Source organism: Nicotiana attenuata, chromosome 11, assembly GCF_001879085.1.
Source record: "Nicotiana attenuata strain UT chromosome 11, NIATTr2, whole genome shotgun sequence".
Taxonomy (NCBI): domain Eukaryota; kingdom Viridiplantae; phylum Streptophyta; class Magnoliopsida; order Solanales; family Solanaceae; genus Nicotiana; species Nicotiana attenuata.
In genome coordinates this window covers 5,506,321-5,526,985 of record NC_031999.1, presented here as the reverse complement: position 1 = coordinate 5,526,985, position 20,665 = coordinate 5,506,321, and the positions used below count along the sequence as shown (strand labels likewise).

Below are 20,665 nucleotides of genomic sequence, written 5' to 3'. Positions count from 1 at the left end.
TGTGCACACACAAGAAGAAGCTAATTGCGGGCTTCGGTTGCCATAATACTCTAACAATGTGGGTGGCACACAGTAAATCTCGAAAATTGACCCGTGAATCGTGGTACCGGACCACGTGGAACTTAGTCCAACATTGGTAGCTGAAAAGATTGGGAGTCTACACATAAGGTGTAGGTATCACTTAATGGTGTGAGGCCTTTTAGGAAAAACCGTGCGGGTTTGGCCCAAAGCGGACAATATCACACCATGTTAAGAGTGTCATTGCGCCGTTTTAGCCCAACAATAGTTAATACAAAAATTTCCGATACAGTTTAATAAGGCCAACTAAACCCTGAATTAAGTTATGTGACGATTTTTTTTTTTTTTCGGTACAAACCAGTCAAACATTGTATCACCTGCGCAGGAATTTTATCGAGGAATTCCTACTGTTGATGTGGTAAACCAAACGACCAAACACTATTCAACTGTTTTATAGCATCTTTCTATGTTATCAGTTCACGTTTATTATGGAGTAACTTACTTTTAAATAGCCTGATAGCGTAAAAGCACTCACTCGCTCGATGTATAAAATTAAACTCATAAATATTAAGGACAAGTTAAGGATTTTGGCGTGGTAAATACTTGTGGTCTTCTGGAAATATGACCCTTGTCCTGGTGCTGCTTCTTACTCCATAGAAATAGGAAATACTCTTTTTAACCGCCTGTGCTAGTCCATATAACTCTTCACACGTTTATAAGGCACTCACCAAACACAATAACAAAGAATGCATTTAACATGCGCATTTCCAGGCGAAACTTCTAAATTGGCGTTTCAGAAATCACAAAGTAGAATTCAAGCACTGTACTGTCAATGATCTAAAGGTTCGACAGCAGTCCTGAATAGAAGAACATAGACCTTATCGATGGAGAAGTACAAGAAACCTCCTATGGAATGTGTGACATACGAACCAAAGCTAGTTCCCACGATACAATGCCAAGCTGGACCATATGATGAGTCAAATTCCTGCAAAGCCAACAACAAGTGAGTTTTGATTAGCATTCAATGCTTAACAAATAATTGGTGTCAACTATCTTACAATGAAAGAAGATTGAAACTTCATTGACAGATAAGAAGAAGCCTCAAACGAACAAATAGGACTGACCATCAATTAAGAATTAAAGATGATTTCAAAAACAAGACTTAGATGCCTCAGGTGCCTTGTACGACCTAATTCAACCCCACAAACTAGCTCATAAAGAGACAACGACTAAGATCATATAAAGAGACAGCGATTCATCAACCAATGTGAGACATTCTAATAGCCCATACACAAAAGTGGGACATTTGGAGCATGATCAATATTAAATAGGAGTTCCAATATTGGGTAAATCAAGAATAAGGATGGGTCTGACTCTGATACAAAGAATGGATCTTGGGTCTAACTTACCCCAAAGCTAGCTCGTGAGGTGAGTATTGTCCAATATCATTTACAGAGATAACAGCTCATTCCTCAACCAATGTGGGACATTGTAACAGAGAGGATGATATTGAAGCCAATGTATTTTAAGTTGAATCATGGATAAAATTATTCCTAATGAACGAAGTTACTAAAAGCAAGCAAATAGCAGAATAAAAGAACCATTTTTCAGGGAATTACTGCATCAGTTATGAGATTATCATCATCACTCTGAATTTATGAAATAATCATTTCATTGCCTCTCCTCCCTTCTGCTGGGAAGATTAAGTTCAGTGACAACAGTTTAGTTACTGATGCTACACTGTCGTATTTCAGTCCTGCAGGTCCATGAAAAACTTGAATTCTTTAATTTGTGAAGCCGTTTAATCGGTGAGGTTTAAAACATCAAGGAGAAATCCTAAATAAGTCATTTTTGGACCTTTTTAAGTTGGACTTAGCTTAAGTTGTAAGATTTTACATGATTCACTCCATTTACTTTGTACAAATGTTACATGAGAGTGTAGAAGTCTGTTTTGACATCTTAGTTCATTAGCCTTCAGGTGTTGCAAATATAATGAATTAATGACGAACAAGAATAGAAAGCATATAAACTGACAATTTCCATGCCATCATAAGCAAAAATTGTGAAGTTGTCTCATAGATGGATAACTTGTATTAAGAACAAGCACAGATCACTAAAGAATAAAATAGGAATATTTCTCTTCACTGAGTGTCATCTACCAGCTCTTGATTGAAGAAACACCCTTCTAAAAGCTTGCTATGCCCAAATAGCCTAATAATACTTTCGCATACAACTATATGTTAATTAAGACCTGTAGAGGGGTTTCGGAACTAGCCTTCACATGATGTTGAGCTTATTATCTGTCATCATTCTTATTTTGTACACCCTCCGTTTCTAGACGGAGGTTAATAAAGAAAGAAAGACATTTGAAACTTGTGGTCTTAAACATGCCATAACTTTGTGTGACGGTAAAAGAAAAAGGATTCCAAAACCTTCACATGATGTTTTAGTTTATAATCCGTCATCAAGTGCTTACTTTTCGTACACCTCCATTTCAAGACGGAGTTTAATAAATAAATGAAAAAAGAAATTTTGAAACTTATGGTCTTAAACATGCCATAACATTAACGGCTTTAAGACTTTTGAAACTTAAAGTCTTAAATATGTCATAACATTCTCATTAAGGCTAAAACGGAAGTTTAAAGTTATGTTTCCAAATATATAAATGTGTCATTCTTCTTCAAATGGACTAACAAGGAAATAATGTCACACAAATTGGAATGGAGAGAGTACTTGGATAAGTCGACAAACTTATGTTCCATTAAGACTACTACCGCAAAGGCGCAAACTTATTCAGGAGAGGTCATTTCACATTAATTTCTCTGGCAAAAATCAAGATTGCTCGTTACAACAAGTTATTAACATTTATTAGTAGATTTGGAACATTTTCGGCTGAAATTGGTGTATATCATGAACTCCCACGTCCAACTGCTAGTGCTTCCTCAGTGTTTCCCAGAAGTAGAGCACTTCTTTAAATCCTTCTTTGATCACCCAAAACATAAAATATTGGATCCTGTAGAACACACGACGAAATATAAACCAGGAGGCTTTTACTATTATGTCTTTGGCATTGGATACGGCTATGTACTATCCCCAAAAAAAATCCTTTGTATTTGGGGATAGTACATAGCCGTATCCAATGCCAATGCCAACGCTAAAATCCGGCCAACGCTATGTCTTTGGCATTGGATACGGCTATGTCTAAAATCCGGCCAACGCTAAGTTTTGCCAAAACTGCAGCTTACGCAAGTTTTTATCAATATACTTTCTGTTTCTTTTTGCTAAGGTGCAAATTGTTTTTAGACTTATATCACACATTTATGGAATATCGGGATGATGAATTTCTAAAAAGAATGAATAAATATGTGGAATATTATATATCATGAAAGCAAGTACAATTAAACATGTTTAAAGCAAAATTTTCCTATTTATTTGGTCAGATATAGTGTTTTGAATTGATTAGCTCATGTGATATTAACCTATTTTATGGCAATGAAACTAAAAAACAACCTTTCAAGAATCATGTTTTCAGATCCCTTCATATGAAGTTGGTGAAAAATGTGCAGGTCAGATCACATTCGGGAGGGTTAAATAGGCTGAATCAATGAAAAGGACACGATCCAACAAATCTGAAACTTGCTTTGTATGATGAGTTGGATCAAGGTGGTTCAAGAAATGGGTCAATGTGCAACCTACAGCAGATAAGCCCTTGAAATCACAGTTTTCGTCCAAGCAAATAAGCTGAAAAGGAGGATCGAACAGCAGGGATACAGTTCCAATAGTGAATTTTTTACCAGGAGCTCACACTTTGGAACAAGCTTAGCTCGATACGTGGAAAAAGTTAGCACAATCATTTCGAACTTTTTTGCAGAATCAGTCGAAACAAGTCCACAAGATGACAACAAAAAACAGAAAGAGTGTTTTTCTTCCTATAAATTTCTGACTTTGAATAGATAGAGAATATCAGTTTCTCAGGAATATTGCTCTTTGTTTTCAAATTCCCAGCTACCCTTGCCTTCCTTTATACCTAATAATGAAGTAAAATTCTAACGGTATGCCGATAGTTGTGAAGAGTAAGCATATTTGTTCCAGCAATGGAGATCATTCAGCATGAAGTTAGCTCAATTCTTTGAATAATTTAACATTAGCTGTTATTTTGTATTTTTCAAAATTCAGTTGTAACAAGTCCAAAAGTTAGCAATAAAAAGAAGGAAGCTGTAGTTTTCTTCTTATAAATATCCGACCTTGAATGACAGAAATAATATGTATCAGTTTATCATGAACTTTGCTCTCTGTTCTCTATCAAATAACCCAACAAGGAGGCACCCTCAAACAACTACTCCCTCCGTTTCAATTTATGTGACACTTTTTGTTTATTGAGAGTCAATTTGACTAATATTTGAAGCAAAATTGGATAAGATTAACTCAATATATTAAAGGTAAAACTTAGATATAAAAAAACTATACAAAAAGTGTTGTAATTTGCTCTTCTTGTATCAATATGATGAAAAAATGTAATTTGAAATGTTGGTCAAAGTGCACATAGTTTGAATCTCGAAAAGCGAAAAGTGTCACATAAATTGAAACAAAGGGAGTATATGTTAGGCCACCTAATTAATTAGACTAATCTATTATGCATGTATATGATATATCCTACTCCAATTAATATCATAGCACCAACAATATTTGACTTGTCCTGATATTGCATATACTGTGAATCTTGTCTCTAGTTTGTTATGCATGGTTCTCATTGAACTTCTCTGCATGCGAGAAGTGTATTTCGACGTGCTTATAGGGAAAAGGAACCATCACCTTTGGTCTTTCCATAGTGCTTTCCCATCCAGTTTCTAGGTTGTCATTTATTCAGATGAAAACTGAGTCGGATATCCTATTAGTCAATGTTCTGGTACTGTGTTTTGCAGTGTTTCTGGGCTCCAATCTTATATCTTTGTGTCTGAAGAACAAGAAACAATTTCTAAATTCTCAGCAGAGGCGAAGTATAGGGTTGTTGCCTATAATGTAGCTGAGATATCTTGAATTTGTCATATTCTGTTTGAACTTGACCGAGTATAGGGCTGCTCCCGCTCATTTATTCTTTGCTGAGATTTGTATAGAAATGCTTATTTTGTTCTCATTTTATGTTTTTTATGACAGTTTATCTGTTGCATCTTCCTGTCCAAATTAAGATGGTGTATTAGGTCATTTGCACTATCCTATTATATATTCATGTGATGTATCCTACTACTACAATTTTTCCTAATCAAGCTTGTTGATAGATGGACATAAGCTCTGCAGATCACCGAGCCAATATGCAATCAGTTCAAAGATCTAGTAGAAAATGCATGTCTGTTTCCTCAAATCTAATTTGGGAACACGAAATCTCTAACCTTAGCTTTTTCATTTTGAAAATTAAATCTAACTCACCCAGAGCTGACTAGAACAACTTTAGACTTATCGATCAATCGACATTCAGAAGAAAATCGGGTCTTCTTGGTTCTTTTTCAACTCTCATTTCGTTAATTAAACAATAAATCGGTCATTATTTCGTAAACAAACTTTGAAAATTATTAGCCACACCACAGAAAATTAACTCATACTTAATCCTATCAAAATTTTCGAATTCCCTAGTGGAGTCAGCAACCTCAGATAGCAAAAGCTGACACTGAAGACCACTTTGGGTATAATTGCAGAAGATCCTAATAGTAACTTATCCTTTTTAAAAAACATTGAACCTTAAAAAGATTATCATTTTTATTTATCGCAGCGGAAGAAAAAACAGCCATAGATCAAGTGAGCAACCTGAACAAGCTTTCTCCATCCAACATACAACTATCAACATAGAAACTTTAAACACACATTCAGTGGAAATTGGCAAACCAAACGAAAACCCAGAATGTAAAATCCAAGAAAACCACAAACTTGAGAATTGAGAAGCCAAGTAGAAGTACCTTTTTGAGAAGGAGAGCAAGGCGTTTACTGTCGAGCTTCGACCCCGAAGCCATAGTAGCATCAAGATTATCTCTTGCACACCTAAAGGCATGATTTTGGAGAGAAAGAGGCATATCTGAGGCTCTCACTCGCACATTCAAATGCTCATGCTCCTGTTTCTCCTCAACTACTATTGCCTTCTTTTTCAGTATCAAACTGTTCAAGAACTTGCTCCTTCTCTCTAGCTCCTCCTCTGCTTTCTCCATTTTCCCTTTCACATCATCATTTCCAGCAGACAAATGGGTAGTGCTGCCTTTATCAAGAAAAGTAAAGAAAAAGAAGGACCCTGTGACTGTGTGTAGTGTTTTGGTTTCTGATATACTTTTTACTTTTTGGGGTTTTTATTTGGCTTTTTCTCAAGAGTTTTCGTATCTTTTAATGCGCCATTTGAGAGTAGATTGTAGACCAGGAACGTTAGGTACGGCATTGGAGAACAAAATTTAATACTATGTAGTTTTGTGACTATTGCTTTTTCCGGAACTTGCCTCCATTTTACTCAAGCTCCTACTATACTTGCCTCAATTATTTATAGGGGTATTTTCAAAACAGTACTTCAGGATTTTGCCTTACATGTCTGTTTATGTCGAGGATTTAGTTTGTATTTGGAAAGCCACCTGATTAGAAATTTGATTTGAGTGTAATTACGCACTGTGACTTGTTTTTCTAGTCAACTAATCTACTTGTTCCGTAATATGTGACACAATCACTATTTGGAGAGTCTAGTGTAACGACCCGCCCGATAGATTTGAAAATATTAGCCGCGATATCCTATCTATTGTTTCCTATGTTTCATTTTATGCTTATGTGACTTGCGGGGAGAGTTTATTTTTAGTTTTGGAGTGAAATGGGACACTTAGTGCCTAAAATGAAAGCTTAAGTTCTAGGAATTTGACCGTGGTTGGAATGGAGTTTCGTCGGTTTCGTTAGCTCCGTGGGTGATTTTGGGCTTGATAGTGCGTCCGGATTGTGAATTGGAGGTCTGTAGTTGAATTTGGCTTGAAATGGCGAAATTTGGATTTTTGGGAAGTTTGACCGGGAGTGGACTTTTTGATATCGGGGGTCCGATTTCGATTTTGAAAGTTGGAGTAGGTCTGTAATATCAAATGTGACTTGTGTACAAAATTTGGCTTCAAACGGACGTGTTTTAATAAGTTTCGGCATCAGTTGTAGAAGTTTGAAGTTTTAAAGTTCATTAAGCTTAAATTGGGATGCGATTCGTGTTTTGAGCGCTATTTGATGTGATTTGAAGGTTCGACTAAGTTCGTATCGTATTTGAGGACTTGTTGGTATATTTAATTGAGGTCCGAAGGGCCTCGTATGGATTTCGGGTGGCTAACGAACTATAATTGGACTTGTGAGAATTATTGAAGCATTACAGCTTCTGCGGTCATTACTGACAATTGTTTGCTTGTCTTGGAAAACTTTGCCTACTTCAATAACATTTGGGGCATGTTTTGTTATGATGATACTTTCATATTCCACAATTGCTGGAAATGTTGGCTGATCACGCCCAACTATGCCTTATAAAAAGGACTAAGCGATCGTTGCAAATATAATCCGGTTTACAAGTCCGGAGTCGAATCCCACAGAGAACTAAGGCTTAGCTATAGTTGTTCAATATCGCTAAGAAACACAAGTCCAAACAATTTTCTAATTATAAAGATTATAATGTTTATTTTTATCTAATTAACTAACAAATCTAGAAAGCCGTAAAACTATCAATTAACAAGGATAAGGATTGGAGTCAAGATTAAGGAGGTCTAGAGTTATGATTTCCCCAATTGTCGGAATCCTTCCTGCTACATTTTTTATAAATTCGCCTAAGTATTCTCTACTGATCATGAGCGCTCTGACTGTCGTAACTCTCTCCCGAGTAATTACCACAATTTACTAGACGCACTCTCCCGAGTTACGCTAGCTGGCTTTGTTTATTACAGCTCACTTTAGATTGCACCCAAGGCTTCGTTATCCCTAATCCCGCCTTTAAACCCGCAGTTATAGATCCCTCTTATACTTTGGGAGTGATGTTGTTCAACAACTACCTAAATATGCACTCTCTCCCGAGTTATGCACACTAAATAGGCACAACTAATTGAGGATCCTGTCAATTAACTACAACAAACACGTAGTTGAACAAATAGAGAAAATACTACGGCTCAATTATATAAAAATAACAAGAATTTATCCTACAAGCTCACTACAGCCTTGCGTTTTAAAGGTTTCACTCATTCTTTGAATGGTTATTCATTATTTTTCAAAAGGACAGGTTGTTCTATCTCTATTGTTGCGGTGTATGTAGACGACATTTTATTCACAGGTAATGATGAAGCTGAACTACATACATCAGGAATTCAAAATTAAGGATCTTGGTTTCTTACATTTTTTTCTTGGGATGGAAGTCATTCGAGAACCTGAAGGATTGATTTTATCCCAGCGGAAGTTCACTTTGGATCTCTTGCAGGAATTTTCGTCTTTGCACTTGACTCCTGCCTCCTCACCTCTTGATTCTTCTATCAAATTTCTAGCCAAAACAGGGGATCCTGTGCCGGATCCGACTCTATATCGTCATCTTCTGGGTAAGCTTAATTATCTTACCCACACCAGGCCTGATTTGTCTTTCACTGTCCAGCATCTCAGTCAATACATGCAAGACCCACGCCAACCACATCTCGATGCTGCTTATCGAGTCCTCCGTTATCTCTTAAAAGACCCAAGTCTTGGACTTTTTATGTCTGCCTCACCTTCATTCCAGCTTCTCGCCTTTTGTGACTCTGATTGGGGTACTTGCCCTGAAACTCGCCGGTCAGTCAGTGGCTTCTACATTTCGCTGGGTTCTTCCCCCATTTCTTGGAAGTCCAAGAAACAAACTTCCATTTCTCTTAGTTCTGCTGAGGCAGAATATCGTTCCATGAGACAGGTAGTAGCTGAACTCACTTGGTTGGTTCGTCTTTTTGAGGATCTCTCTATCCCCATTTCTTTACCTGTTCCTCTTCATTCTGATAGCCAAGCTGCACTTCACATCGCGAAGAACCCAGTCTTCCATGAACGCACCAAGCATGTCGAAATCGACTGCCACTTTGTGCGACAACAGTTTCTTGCTGGACTTATCTCTCTTTCCTTTGTTCGATCTAACTCTCAGCTTGCAGATCTCTTCACTAAACCCCTCACAGGTCCTCTCCATCGGAATCTATTGGGCAAGTTGGGTGTTCGTACCTCCCCCTCCAACTTGGGGGGGGGGGGGTGTTGATGTTACCCTAATTTCTGAGACAACTTAGAGAAGACGATGAAGTGTTCGATGATTCTAAGGATAGCCTTGCTTTGTTTTGTCCGAAAAACTTATGTTTTGATCTGCAAAGAAGATTTGGACTTGGGCCTCATTTCTACTGGGCCTTATTCTATTTGGGCTCATTACTGGACTACCGCTGAAAAACAACTAGAAGCCCAACTCTTCTAGAAGATAAGATATTGTAATTATTTTACCTTTTGTATTTATCTTCTTTTTAGTTATAGAGAATAAAAGTTAGTTATAGAGTAGTCAATTAGAGAATGCCATTTGGCTCTTCTGTTTTACCCTAGATTCTTTTTCCTTGTATTTATACATCATCCCTGTACAGCAAAATCAATTCAATCAATACAGAAAAGGAAATTTTCCAACGTTTATTTTTACATTCCTGCATTGTTCATCCACACCAAAAGATTGGTATTAGTACAAGTCTTACAAGTATTCAGTAAAGAAGATTATCATAGAAAGTGGAAAAGAATATAAAAGACAACAGGAAAAAGAAGAACAGTAAAGAAAATATTCATATTATACATCACTCGACAACCAATATTACATCTTGCAACTGATATCCTCCCCCAATAAGTAAAAGAAAAACGAAATAAAAGAGAGCAATATATCACACTGAACAAGTCAAAGGAAGTCATCCATTTATCGAGTCATTCCTCCTTGAACTACGGGAGCCATTCCGATTCCTTTGTTTTGGTTCTCCATATTTGCCTGCCAACCTGTATGTTGTAAAACAAGAACGATAAGTATCTCATCAATTTTAGATAAAAATAAGAAGATAGAGTAGTTGTTTGACTGAATGTGTTGTTTAAGAAAAAAAAAGGAAAATTGTTTTTGATACATACCAAAAGTATATTCTTAAAACATATAGTCTTAAACTTACCGTGATATTTTCTATGAATATATGAACAAGCTAAACCACTACATGTGAAGTGAGAAGTTTAAATTAAAAAAAAAAAAAAAAATTGAAATTTGATACAGTGTCATTCTTTTTTTAATAAGAAGATATAGTGGTTGTTTGACTCGCCGGCTACAAAGTATAAGAAAGAAATGAATCTATGGATATAAGATCATGTCACTAAAGAAACTAAAATACATTTCATCTTCTTGAAGAAAGTAAAAAGAAGAAAAAGTCAAATAAAATGAAATACAGAATTTGTTTTGGTGGAGGAATATTTACCAATAGACATGTCAAAGCCACGGTGTTTAAGCTCACGGTACTCTTGGCACAAAGCACACCATTCACAGCAGAAATGAAGCATACAGTCTCCACAACTGCCCTCTGGCAACATGTATTGTTTCCTCATCTTTGTGCGATAGAAGCATGAATATATGCATCCACACCCTGTGAATGCTTCTATTAGGCAATAAAGAGCTCCACTTGCCCCACAAGCTGCAACCAACACCATCACAATTAGTGGCGGAGTCAAAGTTTAATAACAGGAGTTGAAATATAAAAAGTAAATACACCATGAAGTTAAGAGAATTAGTGTATATTTTTTACTCCCTCCGTTTCATATTAGATAAGATACTTTCCTTTTTAGTCTGTTCCAAAACAAATGACACAATTCTAAATTTGATAATAATTCAACTTTAAACTTTTCATTTTACCCTTACAGATGGCATGGCTCCACCAACCTTTTACCCCTTAAGCTTTTAAGACCACAAGTTTCAAAAGTCTTCTTCTTTTTTCCAAACTCCGTGCCGAGTCAAACTACCTCAAATAATATGAAACGGAGGGAGTATCTATTTACGCAGGAAATTTTTTCAGTGAAGAGATGTCAATTGATTGACTGCCCATTGACAAGGATAGCTCCCCCACTAGACAGGAGAAGTTTTATTGTGTGTCTCATACAATTGACATTAGTTGTGTGAGGCTCCTTTTTGTTTCACAAATTGGTAGACCCCAATCTTACACTTCTGGATTCACAAAAACTTGGGTCCACAAAATTGTGAAATAAAACAGATGCCTCATACGACTAGTGTCAGTTGTATGAGATACAAAATAAAATTTTCCCACTAAACAGCATCATTTTTGTCAGAAAAACAAAAAGGAGAGCAGAAGAAGATATCATACTCAATTATTTATTCTTTTGGTTTATTTTTCTTCTATTTTTTTCTACTAACGTTTTCATTCTCTTTCGCATCATTCCCTAGAATTGGAGAGCTCTCTTCAATCGATTTTTGTTAATCCATGACATAGTAAGGTTAAATAATTGAATGAATTTTAGTACCATATATACAATAAAACAAAACATGCTAGCGAAGCACTTTTATATTGTGCAATAATTTAGAAGCATTTAGTTTATATGCACGGTCAACAATAGCAGATTATTTATCAATTTTTAAGTTATCAATCAATGTGTATTATAGAGTGTGACATGTAATTGTCTTTTAAATGGCTATGTAGATATTTCGTATTATCCGTGCATAGAATTCAAGTATAACCCGGCACGTAACTTGGAAATTAATAATAATGACAAATAATAAATTCATATTGCCCATTTTTTTGGGCGGAAAAACGACAAACAAAATAATTGTTACTCCTACTCTAATGGTTTAATTTATTGTTGCTTACAAGTTGTTCCTTTATCAACGATCTCTGCAATCTGTCCAAATGTAATACAGGGACACCAGCAAGTTATGCAACCTGGAAAAAATAATCAGAAACTAAGGAAAAGAATTCCAATAATAATATCATCATCATACATGGAAAAAAATCACGCAAATATGCACAAAAAAAAAAAAAAAAAAAAAAAAAAAAAAAAAAACGTACAGTTAGAGACATCAGAGAAACAGTCACAGAGTCCAGTGGACCAAGTTCCAGGATTATGATTAGCTTGAAACTGAGGGGCATAGCTCGCTGCTGCCATAGGGATTCCAGTTGTCGGTTTTTCGCCGTAATCAGGCAGTGGAGATTTTGAAACATAATCACTTGGAGCTGAGGGATTCATAACTTAAAAACTTGAATGTTTTTTTGAATATTCTTAAACTTAAGATAGCAACGAGAGGAAAATGAAAGATTAAAAGTACTGTGTAGTTGTGAAAGATGCGAATTATCGTTCAGATATTGGAAGTACTTATACTGAGAATATAATACAAGTACTATGAAGGAGGTGTCAAGAGAGACTTTGTCTGAGTCAACAGTCAACAAATGAATTACTTAGAACTGTTCTTTAGCGTGTTAATTGTGCACTTGTTTTTTTGGTTTTTCTGAGCAACTTGTTTGAGCCTACAGATTTGACAGTTCTAAATGCAGCCACGCCACCTATTATTATATGTATGGTAATGACGTAATAAGATATTTAAATATTCCATATTTTCCTATCAAACTAAATTTTATAAACGATTACTATAGTTTTCTGTTGAAGGATTCTATTAGCTAGACAATCGTTTGGTAAACTACGTAGGTTATAACTTCTAAGCTAGATCGTTTGAAATTTCAGTATTAGCCATTCAATAAAAGCTCAATATTAAATTGTGATATCTACCTTTAAAATTTCTCTTATTTTATGAACAGCACTAGTAAATACAATTTGCACGAGATAAAAAAGAATTATGAAAAAAAGAAAAGAAAAAAAAAACTTGGAAATAACTAGGAGAAAAGTTCTTATAAATTGTGTAAGGTCTCACTTGAGGACTGCGTTAATTTATAGAAACTTCCTATGTTTTTTATTGAGTTCACGAAAATTACAAAATTTTCCATGATGAAACTAGTTATTATCGTTCTATCAGAAAAGTTTGGCTCTTACACATTTAGTGTATTATCTAAAATTATTTAATGAAAAACCTAAAAATTTAAGTAAAAAATTACGACTTGGGATGGCTTTTAGAAAGAACCATGCATATTCTAATTTCCTGAACTGTGTTTCTTTATACATTTATGTATCTTCCAGTTCCACCTTTGTGTTACTATTATTCATATGATGAGTAAAAGATAAAGATGGAAAAAATATTGCTAGATAAATATGAGATCGACTAGTATTTGTAAATACTTGGCCCAACTTGACAACTTAATACTATTATGCATATGAGTAAAAGATAAGATGGAACAAATATTGCTAGATAAATATGAGATCGACTAGTATTTGTAAACTTGACAACTTAATTAAGTGCTTTTGATAGCACTAATTATGTCTGTAATGGCCTTACTGGTTAATATACAATAGTTCGCTTTGACCAACAAAAAGAAAAATATTAAAGTTCCCACACCAATACTCGTAATTCGATTTAAATGATTAAATAAAAAGATGATGGTAAACTTGCATGATTTGATGCGGAAATTACTTAGAAATGGCAAAATGCAGAATTTTATTATAGATGGTAAGGGAAAATCATACAATATGATCAATAAGATCAACTTTTGCAGTAAAAAGAAAACTAAACATAGAATTATTAATATCAGACAAAAAGCACATCTATTATAAAGAAAAATCTCGGATGAGGCATAATTTGCTTTCAATATTATAGCTATAAATTTAACCCACTGATATTTGTAATTTCTTCGTCATCATTTGTCACTTGAGGAAATTGTACATAGGAGCTGTCACATTTTATGACCATACAAAATTTTCTAATTACAATTGACTTAACACAAGATATAGTCATGCCAATGACCTTTCTACTATTTTTTAAGTTCAATCTGAATAGAAAAATTATTGGTACTTACAATCAGATTTTTCGTTTATTCCACAAGACTAATTAATGCTGGGTTTCTTATCTTTTTCTATGTCCTTGTCCCTTTTATGCATTTAGTCAGTTTTTTCATATATCACTATCATGAGAGTTACTAACTAATCCAATAGAATTTATTGGCTATCCAAGCGTGATTTAAAAAAGAAAATTAAGTGCAATAAATAAAATTACTTTTTCTCTTCACTTAATTGAAATTTTATGTATAAAACTATCGTAGAAGTTTGATACGGTTGAAGCTCCTTAAAAGGATAAACTTCACTAGAAATACCCGAATATAATATTATATAATACTATAAAGTAATATTGGTGTCGGGGGGAGGAGGGACTTTCTCTCCCTAGGATAAGATTTTTTCTCAGCCATAACTGAATATGACAAGAAAATCGAAAACTGGAGGACGAAGCCAACAAGCTGGAGGACTGAATCAAAGCAATTTGGAAGGGAGGATGGGAATTCCCCAATCGGCAGATGCGAAAAAGATGAAAAGTGTGAATATCCTATAAGTGGTAAAGTTCAAACCCTAGGCCCTAATTTGCCTAATTCATAAAGTCATGTAGTAGGATCACCAATTCCGATAGAATGATACAATCTAACAGTGAATGCTTGTTCTAGTTCCAAAATAAATGTTAAAATTATGTATGATGATGTCAAGGATAAAATTGAATATTGGTCCACTGCTGTAATATGCTATGTTATGAAGCCTAATCCTCCACAAATGGTTATGGAAAGATATTTCAAAAGAACTTGGAAAGGAAAGGGAATTGCTAAGATTGCCCAAGTGAATCGTGGGGAGTTCCTAGTGAGATTGAGTGCAAATGTTGATACGAAACCTATTGTGGTGAAGCTATGGAAAGCAGACTATGATGTTACAAAAGAGAAGGTAGACAGGGTACCAATATGGATAAGGCTGTAGGACTAGACATCAAATACTGGGGGAAGAGTGCCTTGGCTAAAATTGCAAGTCTTATTAGGACTCCATTGAGGGCAGACAAAGCAACGACTAACAGGGATAAAATGACATTTGCAAGAGTATTAGTCAAAATTCCTCGGAACTAAGAATACCCTACGGGGGTGATGTTTGAAAATGAATATGGAAGGGTTGTTGAGCAAAGGGTAGAGTATGAATGGAAGCCTGTGTTATGTACAAAATGCAAGAATGTTGGGCATGACATAATGAATTGCAGAAAGCAACAAAGAGAAGAAATGGCAAAGACAATCCAAGGGAGTAGAGAAGAGAAACAAGAGAACCAGCAGCAGTGCCCTACTAACATGGGACTAACCATCAAAAACCAATAAGGGAGAAGACAAATCATGAAACTAAATCAAAAAATCAGACAACACATGGGCAAGGAACAAAAGTTGGGCAAAATGCAAAACATGAAAAGTGGAAGGAAGGAATAACAAGCAATTACCAAATCTACAGAAAAGTAGAGTTGAGAAAGGTGGTACATCAACAAGTAACACTTTAGCTAGTTTAAACACAGAAGAAGCATGGGAGAGTCTTGAGCTCAATAGACTAGTTGTTCAAGACATGAATAAGAATGGTACATGCCCTGGATATGGTAGGGGCGAGGGAAACCTTTACCCCAATGGATAGGATTGGATTCTGGAACACGAGGGGTCTAAATAGAACCGATAAGCAGAAGGAGATGCAGGCGTTCATTCATAACTCCAATGTCAGCCTATTTGGACTCCTAAAAATAAATATTAAGAGAAAAAAAGGCTCACAAAGCAGCTCTTAATCTTTGTAATGGTTGGTCGTTTACAACAAATGTAACTGCACATCCAGGAGGGAGAATTTGATTAGTTTGGAAGCCAATGGCTTTCAATGTAAATGTTTGTTTTGTTGAAGAACAAATAATTCATTGTAAAGTACAGTGTATGGTTTTCTCCAGACATATGTGAGATTACAGGTTGAGAAAGGAGAGTTACAATTCAGATATCTAGGGGTCCCAATCTCATCAAAGAAAATTCTAGCATTAGAATATGAAATACTGATGGAGAAGATGACAAGTAGGGTGAAAACATGGGGCTCAAAGAACCTGTCGTATGCTGGAAGAGTTCAATTAATAAACTTAGTCCTGCGACATGTAAAGACCTACTAGGCATTAATGTTTCTCCTGCCCAGAAAAATGATGAAGCGGATGATGGCCATATGCAGAAATTTTCTATGGACTGGACAAGAAAACACAAACAAGACTCCACTAATTGCATGCGACGTAGTATGTCGACCAAAGAAGGAAAGTAGTCTGGGGATGACAGAGTACATCATATGGCATGAAGCAGCAGTGGCCAAATATGTATGGAATGTGACAAATATAGCGGATAACCTATGGGTTAAGTGGGTGAGTAATGTATATTTAAAAGACCAAGAATGGTGGCAATATGAACCCCCAACAAATAGCTGCTGGTATTGGAAGAAATTGTGTGTAATCAAGAACAAATTCAAATCGGGGGTATATACATAATTGTTGGATTGCAAACCAGGGATATATACTACAAATAGTGGGTACTGGTGGAGAAAGGAGAGGGGGAAGAATGGAAATATGTGAGGGAGGTATGGAATAGAGTGAATGTACCTAAGCATCAATTTATGAGCTGGGTGGCAATGCATCAAAGATCACTGAATAGGGAGAGGCTAGAAACAATGGGAATATGTCAAGATGATACATGTCTACTATGTGGAGAATGCAGAGAAACAATGAAACATTTATACTTTGAATGTGATTTCTCCAGAAAATGTATTACAGAAGTACTCAAGTGGATGAAAATCAAAATACAACAGCTTGAAATAGAGAGTATATGGACAAAAGCAGCGAGAAGAGCACAGGGAAAAATGAGCAGGTCCATAATCTACGCTGCAATTCCAGCAGTTATCTATCACATATAGTTAGCAAGGAATGATGCATTATGGAATCAAAGAGTCCCAGGACCACAAGTTGTTCAGCAGCTGATAAGAATGTAGACAAAGTATAGAATGAGTGAATTCACGTAGAAAAAGAAAGGAAAGGAAGACAGGATTTGGATAGAACACTTATTAGAGAGAAATGAGGTATAGAAATGAGGTATAAGATGTATAGAAAAAGAGAATAGGAGGCTAAAGATACTAAAGTATGTGTTTTTTCTTTCTCTAGTTTCTTGAGTAGGCTTTTTCTACTTAGGAGGATCGCCTTGAAGTTGTAATAGGAGCTTTTTTTGCTGGGGTATCTATAAAATGTGGTTCGTTCGACCAAAAAAAAATTCATACGGTTGATTCTAAGATGCAAGAAAATGATTCAGTTCCAGAACTAAATATCGTAGTTCTTGAACGAGCAATCGAAAAGATTCTGGAGCATATTCGGGATTAGGTATTGTTCCCCCAGTGATGTAGTAGCACTAATTACTTCCTGGCGAGCTCTAATATGATTTGATTAATAAGTAAGCATCTCATGTAACATATGAGCAACCCCAAATCCTTCTGGAGCCCAAACCTCTATTTCTCCTACTCGTTCTCCCCCCTGTTTGGCTCTTCCTCTAAGGGGTCCCGGTAAAAGGAACCCTGACCCCGAGAAGATCATACTCATGTGCAATTAATTTAATTAGACCGGTGATAAACCAAAGAGCGGATAGGATAGTCAAAGCTACCAAGGTGCATTCCCCCTGAAGGGTTACCTGGTTCGGGCTTAAACTTTAAATAAGGACTCTTTTCTGAAAAAGTGTGTATAATATTACTGTGACGATCCGATAGGTCGTTTTGAGCACTAGCCCTTATTTTGTGTTTCTAGACCACCGTTAGCTTCAATTAATATTTCTTGTTTTGCATGCGTGGTTCGTATCGCTTTTTAGACTTGGGCATATGCCCGAAATTGAAATTGGAGGTCCATAGGTTGATTTGACTCATTTTGCCGAAAGCTAATATTTTGAAAGTTTGGAAATATCCTAAGTTTGACTATAAGATGACTTCATGGCAATCGGGTTTGGATTTGATGTTGAAACTTGAAATAGGTCTGTATTTATTTTGAACCTTGTTTGCATAATTAGGTGCAATTTGTAATTGTTTTGACATGATTCAGGCACCTAGATGTGATTCTAGTTGTTCTTGAGTTTACTTTGAAATTACTTTCTTTTTTAGGGTTGATTTGTAGATTTAGATATTATTTTAGTGATTTAATTGTGCGAGCATGTTTGTATGATGTTATTACCCTAGTGTGCATGTTTGGTTTGGAGCTCGAGGGGCTTGGGTAATTTCGGACACGTTTGTATGAATTTAGATGGTTTGAAGTTGGCTGGTGTCCTTCCATCTCTGGTGTTTTGATTCAGATCTTGCATTTTCAAGGTCTAGCTTGCATTTGCGAGGTTTGGCTCGAATTTGCAAGATCTGGCTCGCATTTGCGAGCCTCGCTTTTGCGGGCAAAAGTTTGCATTTGCGAGCAGGGCCCGGGATTGGTTAACCTCGATTTGCGAGGAAATATTTCGCAATTGCGAATAACACATGATCGCTTTTGCGATCACTTGGTCGCATTTGCGATGCCTGGCAAACTAGGATTTGTTCGCAATTGCGAAGATATTGGCCTCATTTGCGAAGGATGGTTATTTGCATTTGCGATCAATTTGTCGGATTTGCGAATTCTGTTCTTCTGAGGCATGGTTCGCATTTTTGACTCTTGTCTCGCATTTGCAACGTTCGCAATTGCAGACATGACTTCGCAATTGCGACATCTGCAGCTGGGTAAAAGAGGAAAAAATAGGGACTTAGCTCATTTACACCATTTGTCAACCCTAAACACTCTAAGAGGCTTTTCTTCCCAAATTTATTGGTAAGTAACTTTAATTCATTTCTTTTCAATTACCTATTACATTTCATGAGATTTCAACATCAAACTTAGGATTTTCATGGTAGAAATTAGGGATTTTGGTAGAAATTGAGAATTTTGTAAATTTGAGATTTAGACCTCGAATATGGGTAAGATTTCGAAAAAACCACATAACCGGGCTCGGGGGTGAATGAGTAACCGGATTTTAGTCCAAACCTCGGGTTTTGACCAAGCGGGTCCGTGCTTGACTTTTTAAAAATGATCAAAATTGAACCTCTTTCAATAATAGATAGTTCCTAAAGCATGTTTTGAATCATTCGATCGATAATTTGCTAGATTCGGTTGGTTTAGAGGCTTGTTCAAAAGTCAAGGCCGCGGTTGATTGATTACTTGATTTGTGGAGTGAGGTAAGTGTTGGGTCTAACCTTGAGGGAATAGGGAATTCTTGAACTAGGTGTCATGTCAACTATGTGGAAAAACAGCGTATATGTGAGGTGTCGAGTGTATACACGCCGTCATTATATTTATTTTCATATTTTCATTTATTTGATGATATTTTGTTTCATGCCTTAATTGTTGCATGCCTTTATTTGACTTATATGCCTTAACTGCTACATGCCTTTATTTGACTTCTATGCCATAGTTGTTACTTGTCATTTAATCATTCTTTTGACTTAATTTATCCGTTCCTTTCATGAATCCACGCTTATTTGTTACTTATTTTTTCTTGCATTAATTGCGTACTGATAGGTTACAAGTACCTTATATATGTTTTAAAGATCAAACAAACTTACTGTCAAGAACCAGGTAAGGAATCTGTTACATATTCTCAAGACCTTAAGATCAAAAGGTTCCAACTTGGGATATGGTTCAACTCTTCAAAGTCAGAGGAAAAGCAGAGGGAACATAAAGCTACCATTTCCCTAGGAAACTGCACAAGTCAACTGCCCCAGCTATAAAGTTGCTGCCTACACACGCTATACTGCAGAAATAGTGCAACGGTCAACTTAATGGGGAGTATCTTTTACCTACCTTGATTAAATCATCCCAAGTGATGTCAAAAATGTATTATTAACATCAAGGAAGGTAAAACAAATCACTTGAACACTTAGAGAATTCACTCAAGCACTCTCACGCTCATTGATCATCAATCAGACGATTTTCAAGTGCATCAAGAACAAAGAACAACACTGCTACGGACCAATTCCCCATATCAAGTTATTGTATGGCCTTAGTTTAGTTGTAACTTGTGATAGTTCTTCAATAATAATTCCTACTTAGCTTATTTAGATGCATTACATAGGAAACCCTTTGTAAATCATAAACCCTTGTGTTTGTGTCTTGACTAGAGTTAGTCGAGTTGTAAAGTCTTTGTAATAGAGTTATTACAAAGTGGCTTGTAATAGAGTGTTACAAGTTAGTGAGGGCTTAAGAGGTTAATTCACATAGGTTGTAATATGAAAGTTGCTCAGTAGTGGAGTTGAAATCCTACAAGGGTATAGCCATTTCCAAGACGATGAAGGAATTCAATGACGCTGATCAAAAGGCCATAGAAAAGAATTTCGTGCAAAGAAAATTCTTGTTTGTGGCATTGATCCTGGTGAATATAACAGGATATCGGCATGTCAATCAGCAAAAGAAATCTGGGAGGCTCTCCAGACAGCTCACGAAGGAACAACACAGGTTAGGCAATCCAATATCGACATGCTCACAATTGAATACAAGCTCTTCAGAATGAAAGATGATGAATCCATCCAAGATATGTAAACTCGGTTCACCTCTATAATTAATGAGCTTCACTCTCTTGGTGAAATTATTCCAAGAAACAAGATTGTCAGAAAAATCCTTAGTATGTTGCACTGTTGCCAGATGGTCACTTTCTCT

The 20,665-nt window shown here is 36.0% G+C and overlaps 3 protein-coding genes across 3 annotated transcripts; 1 reads left to right on the top strand and 2 right to left on the bottom strand.

Annotated features, from left to right (window-relative positions):
• LOC109234058 (dynein light chain, cytoplasmic) lies at positions 630-6,512 on the bottom strand. Its single transcript, XM_019399901.1, has 2 exons — positions 5,967-6,512; positions 630-1,003 (listed from the first exon to the last, which is right to left on the bottom strand). Exons 1-2 carry the CDS (start codon positions 6,210-6,212, stop codon positions 848-850), a joined length of 402 nt encoding a protein of 133 aa, XP_019255446.1. The 5' UTR covers positions 6,213-6,512; the 3' UTR covers positions 630-847.
• LOC109234670 (uncharacterized mitochondrial protein AtMg00810-like) lies at positions 8,327-9,460 on the top strand. Its single transcript, XM_019400738.1, has 2 exons — positions 8,327-9,176; positions 9,366-9,460. Exons 1-2 carry the CDS (start codon positions 8,327-8,329, stop codon positions 9,458-9,460), a joined length of 945 nt encoding a protein of 314 aa, XP_019256283.1.
• LOC109234057 (protein PLANT CADMIUM RESISTANCE 2-like) lies at positions 9,643-12,362 on the bottom strand. Its single transcript, XM_019399900.1, has 4 exons — positions 12,072-12,362; positions 11,874-11,945; positions 10,476-10,688; positions 9,643-10,014 (listed from the first exon to the last, which is right to left on the bottom strand). The coding sequence occupies exons 1-4, from the start codon at positions 12,247-12,249 to the stop codon at positions 9,938-9,940; spliced, it is 540 nt and encodes a 179-aa protein (XP_019255445.1). The 5' UTR covers positions 12,250-12,362; the 3' UTR covers positions 9,643-9,937.